Here is a 16,347-nt window from a genome sequence, read left to right as displayed (position 1 = left end):
GGTGCGTAATAAGTACAATACTGTCAGTTTAAACACTTTGTAGGATTTAACAAATGACAATACTGGCACATTTAATTTTCCTGAGGGAACTCTCCTGAAGGAATCAATAAAGTACTATCTATCTATCTATTTAACTTAATGGCAAATACTTTCCTGACTATTGCCACACACCTAGGACAAACTTAACCCTTGTGTAAAGTTCATATTGTTGTTACTCAGCCAGCGTTTGTGGGTCTGATGGATCATAAAGTGGAGCCTCACAATCAAACACTTTTATGTTAAAATACTGAACAGATGTTTACCTTATCCCAATAAACATCTGTTCAGAATTTTAACATAAAAGTGTTTGATTGTGAGGCATTAAAAGCCACAAAATGCAACGGGGTCGATCAGACCCACAAACGCTGGCTGAGTAACAACAATATAAACGTTGCACGGAAAATGTCTCTGCCAGTTTCTGCATCCAACAGGGATTCTTCTTTTGTGTTTCTGCACCTGTGGTTCCCACACGAGGTTGCAACATTGTTTGTCAACACTGTCTGCTCTCATTTTCTCGCACAATTGACCCTCTGATGTTCTGTGTACCTACACTCTGTCCCCCTCCTGTCTAGGCATGCTGTATGTGTGTGTGTGGTACACAGAACATCAATTTCCACACTTCTATTAGCCCCGGGGGACCCGGACATCTTATATGTAATAGAAATGTGTAGGGGGGTGTATGGTGTGTGGTCATTAAATATGTATTCTGATATATGTTCTTCACAGAAAATGAGCCAAAGTCAGTGAGTCTCAATGTGAAAAACCATTTAATTGTCTCATTTTTCTTTTAATAAAAAAATGAAAACGGGTCCCACAGACCCGAACACCACACATGTATGAATACCTCCAAATGATAATCAGAAGTGTAAGAAAACAAAATATAACTGGACAGCACAGTTATAATTATCAGCTCACTTTTGAATGTTACGTGATTTTATTTTTACACAAATGAACATTAACATATAAAAGTACTAAAAATTGGTACCATTATATCAATTCCCAGGTACCGGAGATTGGTCAAATGTGAATATGAAGTCGAACATCTTTTAAAAAGGTAATTTATTTCGGTAGTTCAATTGCAAAAGTGAAACTCTTATATTTGACATATTTACTACGCACAGAGTAAAATGTTTCAAGAATGTATTTCTTATGTTCATGATTATGACACGCATCTTATTTGGCATCTCAAAAAGTTCAATAAACTAGCTTGCGCATTCATAAGCAAATAAACTGCAACATCTTCAAGTGAGCCTTTAATTGGGCTGAATGAAACTCCTTGGATCAAATAACTACAGTACAATCTTTGAATATATTGTCATGCACCCGTACATCTCAAGAATATCAGCCTGCATGTCAGCTGTGTATTATCGGTGACAAAGTATTATTTTTAGTGTTAATAGTATCGATATTTCAACTCCTTTTTTGCTGCTGCTGTTTTTGTTTTCTTGACTAAATGTGTGCACATCCTCATTTTACACTTTGCGTTTTGAGTGCGTTCGTGTGGAGAAGAAGGTTATGGCATCCTCATGAACGAAGTGTACATATTGAAGAGTCCATGTGGAACAAAGGTAGAGTTGCCAACCATCCCTAGAAAAACAGTATCGTCACGTTTTTAGAGACAAAAGTAAGCGTTCCGTATTCAACTGCCAAGGGACAGAATGTATTTGTATTACCATGAAAATAAAAAGGTCTGTTAAATATGAATACAGCAGATTCCATCTAATACAGCTCCAACAACAGTTTTCCGCAGGCTAAAGCTAACTCAATGGTAGCCAGAGTGTCTGATCGCTCACCTGCCACATCTATTACAGTTCAACTTTTCTGGCATTATTTGTCTTGCCTTGGCTGCTGTCACTCTGCGTCAGCGTGGCCACAGCTAGCTAGAATGATCTGTCAAGCTTCTGGCAGTCGGACTAAATGTGACCTTTTACCACAAATACATTTGTCTGTTCAAAAAATAAAATTAAAAATTGGGAATTTTGGAGATTGTTTTTTTCTGAGCTACATGTGGCTATCACATTTAAGGAGGTACATGCTAACTTAATTAGGCTGACCATATTCTGAAATCCCAAAAAGAGGACACATATATGCGTGCCAAGGCCGGGACTAGGTGAAAATTTGCCAATGATACTCGAACTTGCTTCATAAGTAATATATTTATTTAAATAAAGCATTTTTTCTCCTATGTTGACAGTAGTGTTGGCGTTAGGAATTTTCAAAATGGGGTCCCAGGGACCCCATCAAATCATACAAATGGGGTCCCACAGTAAATTTTTGGGGTACCACTTTTTTGTAAGTGTTTTGAAAACAAATGACAAATGTATGCATTATCCTGTTATATCTCACATTCTATGTTGTGTTTTGGAAAAAGGTTGTCATAAATGAGCTCTCGCCCTGCACAGCTGCTTTGTGCTTTGTAGTGTCGATATGGGCTTGTAGATCTTTATTTGCCACAGATATACACGTTCCTGCTTTGCACACAGTGCATTCTGCTTCCCATGTGTCACGGCCAGGACCAAAACACAAACTTTTTCCGCAAATCATCCGTGAAGTTGCATTTACTTTTCGGCATTTCTTGTTTTCATGTCTGTCTCCACTCACTAGCTCTCTCGCTCGGTGTCTCTGCCCCTCCCCCACCAATGTTTCTGCATGCGCACCTTCACAGCTTGTTTTGTTTAACCATTTCTTAACTTAACCGTAGAGTTTAGGGTCAGCAACCTTTAGCACTCAAAGAGCCATTTTGACGAGTTTCACAAATGAAAGAAAACAATGGGAGCCTCAAAACTCTTTTGAAATGTAAAATGAAATAACACTGTATACAAAGCTTTTTATTGCTTTGTGCTATGTTTAAACCATGGGTCTCAGACACGCGCCCCGGCCCGCACTTTAATATGACAGTTTAAGATGGTGCGGCCCGCGAGGTTTACATGAATGGCGTTCAACAGCGTCATAGTTGCCAATCCACCCACTTTTCCCGGGAGACACCCGAAATTTGGGCGTGATGACACTGTCTTTAGCGCCCTCTACAGTCTGCTTAAACAGCTTACCTGCTCGGACACATGTTGAATGCATCTTCTGCTTGCACTCGAATGTGACAGCAAAGCTTACTTGGTCAACAGCCACACAGCTTACACTGACGGTGGCCGTAAATAACAACTTTAACACTGTTACGTTACAAATATGCGCCACACTGTGAACCCACAACAAAAAAAAGTGACAAATACATTTCTGGAGAACCTCCACACTGTAACACAACATAAACACAACACAACAAATACCCAGAATCCCATGCAGCACTTACTCTCCCAGTCTACATTATACGCCCCCGCTAGCACCAAATCCCCCCCCCTCCTCACCCCCCTCCCTCCCTCCGTGCGTCGGTTGAGGTTAGAGAGTTAGGGCTGCATGGGATTCTTGTCATCAAAACACTAGTTGTTCAACTTAAACATAGTGTGTCCGGCTTTATGATAGTCACACTACACTTAATGATAGTCACACTACACTTAATGATAGTCACACTACACTTTATGATAGTGACACTACACTTTATGATAGTGACACTACACTTTATGATGTTCACACTACACTTAATGATGTTCACACTACACTTAATGATGGTCACACTACACTTTATGACAGTCACAATGCACCTTATGATAGTGACACTACATTTTATGATGGTGCCACTACACTTTATGATAGTGACACTACACTTTATGACAGTGACACTACACTTTATGATGTTCACACTACACTTAATGATAGTCACACTACACTTTATGATGGTCACACTACGTTTTATGACAGTCACAATACACCTTATGATAGTGACACTACATTTTATGATGGTGCCAATACACTTTATGATAGTGACACTACACTTTATGACAGTGACACTACACTTTATGATGTTCACACTACACTTAATGATAGTCACACTACACTTTATGATGGTCACACTACGTTTTATGACAGTCACAATACACCTTATGATAGTGACACTACACTTTATGATGTTCACACTACACTTAATGATAGTCACACTACACTTTATGATGGTCACAGTACGTTTTATGACAGTCACAATACACCTTATGATAGTGACACTACATTTTATGATGGTGCCACTACACTTTATGATAGTGACACTACACTTTATGATAGTGACACTACACTTTATGATGTTCACACTACACTTAATGATAGTCACACTACACTTTATGATGGTCACACTACGTTTTATGACAGTCACAATACACCTTATGATAGTGACACTACATTTTATGATGGTGCCACTACACTTTATGATAGTGACACTACACTTTATGATAGTGACACTACACTTTATGATGTTCACTCTACACTTAATGATAGTCACACTACACTTTATGATGGTCACACTACGTTTTGTGACAGTCACAATACACCTTATGATAGTGACACTACATTTTATAATGGTGCCACTACACTTTATGATAGTGACACTACACTTTATGAAAGTCACACTACACTTTATGATAGTCACACTACATTTTATTCAAGGTGACACTACGCTTTGACAGTCACATTACATTTTATGATAGTGACACTACACATTATGATAGTCACACTACATTTTATGACAGTAGCACTACATTTTATGATGGTGACACTACACTTTATGATGGTCATACTTCATTTTATGATAATGACACTACACATTTTGATAATCACACTACATTTTATGACAGTAGCACTAAATTTTATGATGGTGACACTACACTTTATGATGGTGACACTACACTTTATGATAGCCATACTACACTTTGCGACAGTCACAATACACCTTATGATGTTGACACTACACTTTATGATAGTGACACTACACTTTATGAAAGTCATATTACACTTTATGATAGTCACACTACATTTTATTCAAAGTGACACTACGCTTTGATAGTCACATTACATTTTATGATAGTGACACTAAACATGATAGTCACACTACACTTTATGATAGTGACACTACACTTTATGATGGTGACACTACACATTATGAAAGTCACACTACACTTTATGAAAGTCACACTACACTTTATGATAGTCACACTACATTTTATTCAAGGTGACACTACGCTTTGATAGTCACATTACATTTTATGATAGTCACACTACATTTTATGATTGTGACACTACACTTTATGAAAGTCACTCTACACTTTATGATAGTCCCACTACATTGAATTCAAGGTGACACTACACTTTGTGATAGTCACACTACCTTTTATTAAAGGTGACACTACATTTTATGATGGTGACACTACACTCTATGATAGTCACTACATTTTATTAAAGGTGGCACTACACTGTATGATAGTCACACTACATTTTATGATAGTGACACTACACTATATGATAATCACACTACATTTTATGATAGTCGCTACATTTTAATAAAGGTGGCACTACATGTTATGATAGTCACACTACCTTTTATTAAAGGTGACACTGCGCTTTATGATAGTGACACTACATTTTATGATAGTAACACTACACTTTATGATAGTCACACTACACTTTATAATAGTCGCACTACATTGTATGCTAGTGATACTACACTTTATGATAGTCACTACATTTTATTAAAGGTGGCACTACACTTTATGATAGTCACACTACACTATATGATAGTGACACAACACTATAGTCACTACATTTTATTAAAGGTGGCACTACATTTTATGATAGTGACACTACATGTTATGATAGAGACACTTTATTTTATGATAGTGACACTACACCATATGATAGTGACACTACATATTATGATAGTCACACTACATTTTATGATAGTGACACTACATTTTATGATAGTCCCACTACACTATATGATAGTGACACTACACTATATGATAGTCACTACATTTTATTAAAGGTGGCACTACATGTTATGATAGTGACACTACATGTTATGATAGTGACACTACATGTTATGATAGTGACACTATACTTTAGGGGTCTCCAACAGTTAGTTAGTGATGATAGAGTAACTCCCTAAAGTGTCAAATGGCCACCTTTGGACTCCTCTGTCCTAACTAGGTGCCATTGAGGATGTAGTGGCCACCTTTGGACTCCTCTGTTCTAACTAGGTGCCATTGAGGATGTAGTGGCCACCTTTGGACACCTCTGTCCTAACTAGGTGCCATTGAGGATGTAGTGGCCACCTTTGGACACCTCTGTCCTAACTAGGTGCCATTGAGGATGTAGTGGCCACCTTTGGACACCTCTGTCCTAACTAGGTGCCATTGAGGATGTACTGGCCACCTTTGGACTCCTCTGTCCTAACTAGGTGCCATTGAGGATGTAGTGGCCACCTTTGGACTCCTCTGTCCTAACTAGGTGCCATTGAGGATGTAGTGGCCACCTTTGGACACCTCTGTCCTAACTAGGTGCCATTGAGGATGTAGTGGCCACCTTTGGACACCTCTGTCCTAACTAGGTGCCATTGAGGATGTACTGGCCACCTTTGGACACCTCTGTCCTAACTAGGTGCCATTGAGGATGTAGTGGCCACCTTTGGACACCTCTGTCCTAACTAGGTGCCATTGAGGATGTAGTGGCCACCTTTGGACACCTCTGTCCTAACTAGGTGCCATTGAGGATGTAGTGGCCACCTTTGGACACCTCTGTCCTAACTAGGTGCCATTGAGGATGTACTGGCCACCTTTGGACTCCTCTGTCCTAACTAGGTGCCATTGAGGATGTAGTGGCCACCTTTGGACTCCTCTGTCCTAACTAGGTGCCATTGAGGATGTAGTGGCCACCTTTGGACACCTCTGTCCTAACTAGGTGCCATTGAGGATGTAGTGGCCACCTTTGGACACCTCTGTCCTAACTAGGTGCCATTGAGGATGTACTGGCCACCTTTGGACACCTCTGTCCTAACTAGGTGCCATTGAGGATGTAGTGGCCACCTTTGGACACCTCTGTCCTAACTAGGTGCCATTGAGGATGTAGTGGCCACCTTTGGACACCTCTGTCCTAACTAGGTGCCATTGAGGATGTAGTGGCCACCTTTGGACACCTCTGTCCTAACTAGGTGCCATTGAGGATGTAGTGTGAGCATGCAAGAAGCCAGCCTGGTAAAGTGCACCAAATTGCTACTTCCTCACTCCAACCCGCCTTTCCCACCCGTCTCTTTTTGAGCTATTGGAGGTTTTTTGGCTGTGAAGCTGGTGATATTCATTAGTTGTTACTGCAACAACAAATCCCAAATGTGGGATGAACCAACATGTATGTGCGTGTGTGACTCACCAAATGTGGCAGGTTTGGGATGAACCAACATGTATGTGCGTGTGTGACTCACCAAATGTGGCAGGTTTGGGATGAACCAACATGTATGTGCGTGTGTGACTCACCAAATGTGGCAGGTTTGGGATGAACCAACATGTATGTGCGTGTGTGACTCACCAAATGGGAATGTTGGGCTTTGTCTCCGCTGCCTTGTACTCTGTGCAATAGTGTGTGTGTGTTGTAGTCATAGTACTGTATTACTAACATGATAGTTTTCTTTGCAGCGTCTTAGATGCTGTCTTCTTCTGGCATAGATACACACAGCGCTGGGGTGGCTACACATTATTAATTACATCTCCATTACTCTGTACCGAGGATGTTGTTGTGGCTTGTACAGCCCTTTGAGACACTTGTGATTTAGGGCTATATAAATAAACATTGATTGATTGATTGATCATCTAGCTTGCACATGATACGCGTAAGTTTGCATATATTCCAATAGCTCCCCATATACGCCTGTCTGCATCTTTGCTAAGTAGAGCTATGTTCTTTACCTCTTCAGAGGCCTCTCTGAAGCTAATGCTAATACGAGCTAGTACAGCGGAACCTCTTGTGGTCTAACAGTCCAAATCTAGGACACTCCAGGAAAGTATCGGAACTAAAATCCACCTGTTGCAGAGTCCAAACTGTCACTGTCATAAAACCTTTATTGTCATTCATTGAAATTAGGGATGTCCGATAATATCGGCCTGCCGATATTATCGGCCGATAAATGCGTTAAAATGTAATATCGGAAATTATCGGTATCTGTTTTTTTATTATCTGTATCGGTTTGGTTTTTTTGTTTGTTTTTTAATTAAATCAACATAAAAAAACACAAGAATCACTTACAATTAGTGCACCAACCCAAAAAACCTCCCTCCCCCCATTTCTTTCTGTTATCAATATTCTGCTTCCTACATTATATATCAATATATATCAATACAGTCTGCAAGGGATACAGTCCGTAAGCACACATGATTGTGCGTGCTGCTGCTCCACTAATAGTACTAACCTTTAACACTTCATTTTACTCATTTTCATTAATTACTAGTTTCTATGTAACTGTTTTTATATTCTTTTACTTTCTTTTTTATTCAAGAAAATGTTTTTAATTTAGTTATTTTATTTTATTATTTTTTTTAAAAAGTACCTTATCTTCACCATACATGGTTGTCCAAATTAGGCATAATAATGTGTTAATTCCACGACTGCATATATCAGTTGATATCGGTATCGGTTGATATCGGTATCTGTAATTAAAGAGTTGGACAATATCGGAATATCGGATATCGGCAAAAAGCCATTATCGGACATCCCTAATTGAAATGATAACTGATGGGTGTAATTTACTGTTGTTATAGTATATAACAAGTACATGTTTTAACTTTAATAATGATTTGTAGTGCATGAGAAAGTGTACATTTAACTGTCACTGACCACATGCTCATTGATGGGCCTGTATTGCACAGCAACGACACAACCAATGTTGTATTAGCGGTAAGGGGTGTAATAGCGCTGATCAGTAGGACAGGTGTCACATGCATGACTTACAACTAGAGATGTCCGATTAATATCGGGCTGCAGATATTATCGGCCGATAAATGCTTTAAAATGTAATATCGGAAATGATCGGTATCGGTTTCAAAAAGTAAAATGTATGACTTTTTAAAACGCCGCTGTACGGAGTGGTACACGGACGTAGGGAGAAGTACAGAGCGCCAATAAACCTTAAAGGCACTGCCCTTGCGTGCCGGCCCAATCACATAATATCTACGGCTTTTCACACACACAAGTGAATGCAAGGCATACTTGGTCAACAGCCATACAGGTCACACTGAGGGTGGCCGTATAAACAACTTTAACACTGTTACAAATATGCGCCACACTGTGAACCCACACCAAACAAGAATGACAAACACATTTCGGGAGAACATCCACACCGTAACACAACATAAACACAACAGAACAAATACCCAGAACCCTTTGCAGCACTAACTCTTCCGGGATGCTACAATATTCACCCCCCCAAACCCCTGCCCACCTCAACCTCCTCATGCTCTCTCAGGGAGAGCATGTCCCAAATTCCAAGCTGCTGTTTTGAGGCATGTTCAAAAAAATAATGCACTTTGTGACGTCAATAATAAATATGGCAGTGCCATGTTGGCATTTTTTTCCATAACTTGAGTTGATTTATTTTGGAAAACCTTGTTACATTGTTTAATGCATCCAGCGGGGCATCACAACAAAATGAGGCATAATAATGTGTTAATTCCACCACTGTATATATCGGTATCGGTTGGTATCGGAATGGGTAATTAAGAGTTGGACAATATCGGATATCGGCAAAAAAGTCATTATCGGACATCTCTAGGCGTGATAGCACTGATCAGTAGGACGGGTGTTGCATGCATGACTTACAACACTTTAGAGCATTAGCAAAGGTGGGCTAACCTGCTCACTGGATTATTTGTTTTAAACTCCATCAGGATGTCGATACAGCTGCAGCTGTCATTGTGTTAGCGTTAATTGGAGCGATTCTACATCTAGCCAATGTTCTTCAGTCATACAAGTAGAGATGTCCGATAATGGCTTTTTTGCCGATATTGTCCAACTCTTAATTACCGATACCAATATCAACCGATACCGATATATACAGCCGTGGAATGAACACATTATTATGCCTCATTTTGTTGTGATGCCCCGCTGGATGCATTAAACCAGGGGTGTCCAAACTTTTTCCACTGAGGGCCGCAAACGGAAAAATTAAAGCATGCGGGGGCCATTTTGATATTTTTCATTTTCAAACCATAACAAAATATATGGATTTTTTATTTTTATTTTACCTTTAGGGGTCCCGGGGACCATAAAGGGTCTCAGTTATTAAAATGTTAAAAATAAGTCTATTTTTTTTAAAAAAAAATTTTTATTTAACGCTTACAGTAAATCTCTATATCAATTTTACAAAAAAAAAGGTTTTATGGCTTTTCTGTCAAAAACAACTTTGTTTTTTATAGTAAAACTGAAATATGCAGTATTTAGTAATTAGAGCCCTAAAATATCAATAATGCAGGACACCATTGATTTTAATTATTTAATATTTTTGAGTCATCACAGTGAAAAGATAATTAAAATATCACTAAATATATTTGGTATCCAAAAGGTGCCCCACTCATAAAGTGATACATTTTTATTAGTTGTTTTTTTTTTTTACTTTCAACACTTAAGTTACGAGATCAACTTCAGATATATCTGTTGATTTTACGTTTGAACTATCATTTTGTTTGTTTTATGCTCTTTTGTCAAAGAAAATGTTGTCTTTATATGGCAACTACACAATATATCCACTATTTACCACATAAAACATTTTAAAGTGAAATATTTGAACTAATTGGAGCTTTGAAAATAATTAATTATAACATGGATTTTTTTGTCATTATTTTTTTTTTTGAGCAGTGGCAAAAGAAGAAAAAGAAAGAAAGACAAAAGAAAAAAAAAGAGCCTGCATGGCAGCTTTGTGTCAACATTGAAACTTTTTCTCGTTAGATTTCACCTCATTCCACTTTTTTTAATGTTCTTTTTTATTTTTTGCAATAGCATTTCCAGAATGGGTGGCGGGCCGCTAAACAATTAGCTGCGGGCCGCAAATGGCCCCCGGGCCGCACTTTGGACACCCCTGCATTAAACAATGTAACATGGTTTTCCAAAATAAGAGAACAACTTCAACTCATGTTATGGGAAAAAATGCCAACATGGCACTGCCATATTTATTATTGAAGTCACAAAGTGCATTATTTTTTTTAACATGCCTCAAAACAACAGCTACAAAAGCAATGAAGGCACACAGCTTCAGTCCAGAGTATACTCGAGTAATAAAGTAACATAGTCCTCCTTTAGTGCAAGACTGCCTGCTATACTGTATAACAGGGAATTATAAACTGGGCTCAATCTGCCCTGCTCTAACGTATTTGTATGAGTAACACAAATGTGCTGCAAGCTAGTGGTGAGTGCTTGAAGTGGCCTAGCAGTCAGTCAGAGCTTCTAAAATGCCGAAGGAAGACGTCTTGGTTCCTCCTCGCATAACCAACGTTTTGCAGTCATTGCAAATTGCCAGTTTTTTATCCATCAGACACACTTTAAAATAATCCCAAACCATAGACATGGTGTCTTTAGTCAGTCACCGAGCGAGCTGGCTTGTTAGCCACGGCTACAGCACCGGCAACAACACACTCTTGTTGTTGTTATGCTCCGCGCGCGGCGGTTTGATGAGGTCATCAAGCGTCGCCAGTAAACCTCTCATGCTGTCATCGTCAACTCCTGTGTTGTGTGTGGATAGGGGAGAGGGGAGAGGGGAGGGGCTGCTCTGTACTTACCGCTCCGTACAGCGGCGTTTTTTGTTTTTTTTGTGAATTTATTAATCAATCAGCAAAACAATACACAACAATACCACAATAATGCAATCCAATTCCAAAACCAAACCCGTCCCAGCAACGTTAAGAATAACAACAAACACAGCAATTGAGGACACACAAACATGACACGGAACAATACAAATGTAGTGAAACAAAAATGAACATTATCGACAACAGCATCAATATTAGTAATAATTTCAAAATAGCAGTGATTAAAAAAAAACCTCATTGATATTATCATTAAAAACATTAATAAAAATTAATTAAAAAATGAGAAATGAACAATAGTGTCACAGTGGCCCGCACCTGCATCACATGTCACAAGCTTGACAACACACTGTGTCCAACACTTTCCACAAAGATATAATAAGTCATATTTTGGTTCATTTAATAGTTGAAACAAATTTAAATAATGGATCCCATATTCCAATATATGACTCATTATTATCTAAACTAAATGCAGTTTGTTCTACTGATATCATCTCCATAGCTTGTGTGTACCAGTCAGTATGAGTTGGACTATCAACAGCTATCCATTTTTTAAATATTACCCTTTTTGTTATTATGCATATTGAAAGAAATGCATTTGTACTCTTTGATGACACGTTACTAAATTGATGGAGATCCCCAAGAATGCAAGTTTGCAGTGTCATTGGGATGTTTATATTAAGGACTGTGATTGCTTCTTTTGTTGTTTTCAACCATAACTCTTTTATTCTCTGACATTCCCACAATAAATGAACAAGAGTTCCCTCAGCTGCCCGACACTTCATACATAACTTGCTATCTACTACACCAATTTTAAACAGCTGAGAAGATGTCAAATAAAATCTATTCAATATCTTAAATTGAGTCAGTTTATCTTTAATGCTTCTAAAGGGCTTATTGGCATGTTTCCAAATATCATTCCATGATATGTCTCTTTCATCTAAAATGTTTAAGTCCATCATCCATTTCCGAACACATGCATCACTTGCATTTCTAGTGTGGTGTTCATTTATTATTCCATAATATAGTTTAACTAATTTCTTAATTGTATCTTCATTAAAAAGTGCATCTTCTAGTTCATGGCTATTTAAAGACATACTTTCAAAGGATATGCATTTATTTACAGCGTGTTTTAAAGAGATAAAATTTAAAAAATGATTTCTGGGTACATTTTATTGTTCAACTAAATTATTGAACGGTTTAGAAGAGTTTTTTATTAATAATATGATGAGGTTTAGTAATACCTCTGTCTTTCCATGTTGTCCACTTAACCACATTTTTATTAATTATGATATTAGGGATGTACCAAAGCGGTTGATTTACAGATGTCATTGGGTTGATTCCTAGTGTTTTCTGGCACAGTTTTAGAATGTTAAAGGTGGCTTCTATTGGGCTCCGCCTCAATTCATTAGGTATTTTTTTAATATAATATAAGCTCCCCACATCAATGTCCAAATTCATTAACATATTTATTAACATATGTTTTAAAAAAAAGTCATTAATTTTACTTTTTGAAACCGATAATTTCCGATGTTACATTTTAAAGCATTTATCGGCCGATATTATCGGACATCTCTACATACAAGTGTAATAGTAAGTTAGCTGTTGTTCATATTACAACATCACCACTTCATTCGGAAGTGTAAAGGAAGTTCATCTTTGTAAAAACCCAATAAAACTTGAATTGAACTCAGGAAGATGACGTGCAAAGTGACGCTGGACTGTGTGAGATTTTAAGTCAAAATTTGGTTTGGAATTTAGTTTAGTTTATTAGTTTAGTTTATTAAGGATCCCCATTAGTCTACACCGCAGTGGAGACTATTCTTCCTGGGGTCCAGGCAAAAACATCACACAATCACAAAACAAAAGATTAAAATGCAGTACAACATAATAAAATGTTGTAATACAAAAATAGCAACAACAAAGAACCAAAAAATAATAATAACTTCGAGTTTACATAATATTGTTCATACCAAAGATAAAAAAAGCAATATAAAAATAGATATATATATATTTTTGCAAAAATAAAACAAGAACCAATGGCCTAAAATATACACATTAGTGTACCAAAGACAAACAATAAGTGACGAAAAAAGTACCATCCACCATTTTCTACTGCTTGTCCCATAATCAATAAAATAGTCAATAAAAACAGTCATGACATTAGGTACAATCTAGAATAATCTCTTTCCGCAATACTTCTCCTCTTAGTCTATTCTTAAAAGCCACTCTGCTGGTGATTGATACCAATCCATGTGTTGGATTTTAGAGGTTCTGCTAGACTGGATTTATTTTTGTGGTGGGCCCTGTTCAAACCTGGCAAGAACATGTCTGCCTTAGCTTGCTTCCATGTTCAAACCTGGCAAGAACATGTCTGCCTTAGCTTGCCTCCAAGATCAAACCTGGCAAGATCATGTCTGCCTTAGCTTGCTTCCATGTTCAAACCTGGCAAGAACATGTCTGCCTTAGCTTGCTTCCAAGATCAAACCTGGCAAGAACATGTCTGCCTTAGCTTGCTTCCATGTTCAAACCTGGCAAGATCATGTCTGCCTTAGCTTGCTTCCATGTTCAAACCTGGCAAGATCATGTCTGCCTTAGCTTGCTTCCATGTTCAAACCTGGCAAGAACATGTCTGCCTTAGCTTGCTTCCATGTTCAAACCTGGCAAGAACATGTCTGCCTTAGCTTGCTTCCATGTTCAAACCTGGCAAGAACATGTCTGCCTTAGCTTGCTTCCATGTTCAAACCTGGCAAGAACATGTCTGCCTTAGCTTGCTTCCATGTTCAAACCTGGCAAGAACATGTCTGCCTTAGCTTGCCTCCAAGATCAAACCTGGCAAGATCATGTCTGCCTTAGCTTGCTTCCATGTTCAAACCTGGCAAGAACATGTCTGCCTTAGCTTGCTTCCAAGATCAAACCTGGCAAGAACATGTCTGCCTTAGCTTGCTTCCATGTTCAAACCTGGCAAGAACATGTCTGCCTTAGCTTGCTTCCATGTTCAAACCTGGCAAGAACATGTCTGCCTTAGCTTGCTTCCATGTTCAAACCTGGCAAGAACATGTCTGCCTTAGCTTGCCTCCAAGATCAAACCTGGCAAGAACATGTCTGCCTTAGCTTGCTTCCATGTTCAAACCTGGCAAGAACATGTCTGCCTTAGCTTGCTTCCATGTTCAAACCTGGCAAGAACATGTCTGCCTTAGCTTGCTTCCATGTTCAAACCTGGCAAGAACATGTCTGCCTTAGCTTGCCTCCAAGATCAATTATTTTTGCCCAAATAGCACATTGAATCCATAATCTTTTTTGCTTTTTCAGACATTTTAGTGTGATTTTTTAACATTACTCGTTCGGGCAGCACATGTGACCAGACCAGGTGTGAACAGCAGGGTGCCGCCGTCCTGACGTCTTCCTTCTCAAGACCGCAGCACACGCTGACCTTGTTTCTCCTCTGCTCTTCCAGGACTAACCGCTGCATCCAACATTTGACGCCAGGAATATAAAGCCTCGTGTTCCTCTTCCTCCTCCAAATGTTGCAGCTTACCCGCTAGTCGCAACCATCCAACCTGCAGAAGTAAAAATCAATGCATGATGCGACGACGCAATACGGCATTATTATTATTATTATTATTATTATTATTATTATTATGACACGCCCTGCGAGATTACCCTCCAAAGTTTTTTTTTAAAGATGATGAATAATAATGGTCCTCACGCCCGTGTTCAGCAAAGTTGCTTTCACTGCCTTATCCCGTTTTTAAAATGACCGGGTCATTGTTGTAGCAGGTTTTTTATTTATGTCGTCAAGCCATATCACTCCAGATTTATTCTGTCACAGCGGCAACTATTTACCCTTCCTGTGCGCCGACAGTCCAACGGTTTTTCTACCTGGTGTTTGCCACTAAATACAACTTAGCTCAGCAGAAAGATTTCCTCATTTGTACTTGAACTGAATTTTTTTTAATATCAGTATTTTATGTTTTGGTTCTCATGGAAACCATCAACGCTACGACAAGGCCAGGCTTATTCTGAAAGGAACCAAGTAGATGCTAACGTGCCTGCGCAAGGCTTTTGAACGCCCCCCCCCCCCCCCCCCAAGGGGAGACGACGCCGCTGCGAGGTTGAGCGTGAGGCCTCAACCGGACGCGACGACTCCACCTTTCCCTGAATTGTGACGTGTCCACCGTGCTCCTCACCACTAGCCAAGTATTCTCCACTCTCACCTCTTGTACTCCTAATTGGTGATATTAAAACGTGGCAGATGTCAAGTGTCTTTGTTCTGAATTGTTTGCCGATTAATAAAAAGTTGATATCACAACTGAAACCTTTTGAAAGCATTTCTGGTTTCTTGTCTTTTCACTCGCACATCTGTTTGCTGTTATACAAGTGTAAAAATAAGTTCACCACTGTCAAAATCACAAGAGAGAATATTCAAACTTCATCTTAGAGGTCAATCCACTTATTCGTAAGTAGGGATGATGATTGATAGGAAATTATCGAGTTCCAGCCCATTATCCAATCCTCTTATCGAACCGATTCCTTATCGATTCTCTTATCGAATCCAGAAAGGTTGTTGTATATGGGAAAAAAACACAATATTTGG

The 16,347-nt window shown here is 38.8% G+C and overlaps 1 protein-coding gene across 19 annotated transcripts in view; it reads left to right on the top strand.

Moving 5' to 3' along the window:
- Positions 1-16,074, top strand: part of LOC133631180 (protein 4.1-like) — a 121,589-nt gene extending 105,515 nt beyond the window's left edge. For all 19 annotated transcript variants that reach the window (XM_062023314.1, XM_062023306.1, XM_062023313.1 and 16 more), the window contains one exon: positions 15,208-16,074. Coding sequence is in view for 3 of the 19 variants with exons in the window: in XM_062023313.1 (XP_061879297.1) it covers positions 15,208-15,213 (6 nt within the window). In the remaining 16 variants the exon portion in view is untranslated. The remainder of the gene's footprint in view (positions 1-15,207) is intronic.
- The last annotated feature ends 273 nt before the right edge of the window (positions 16,075-16,347 follow it).

This window comes from Entelurus aequoreus, linkage group LG16 (assembly GCF_033978785.1).
Source record: "Entelurus aequoreus isolate RoL-2023_Sb linkage group LG16, RoL_Eaeq_v1.1, whole genome shotgun sequence".
NCBI lineage: Eukaryota > Metazoa > Chordata > Actinopteri > Syngnathiformes > Syngnathidae > Entelurus > Entelurus aequoreus.
Note: the sequence above shows the minus strand (reverse complement) of the source record. Positions and strands in the feature narration are given on the sequence as shown.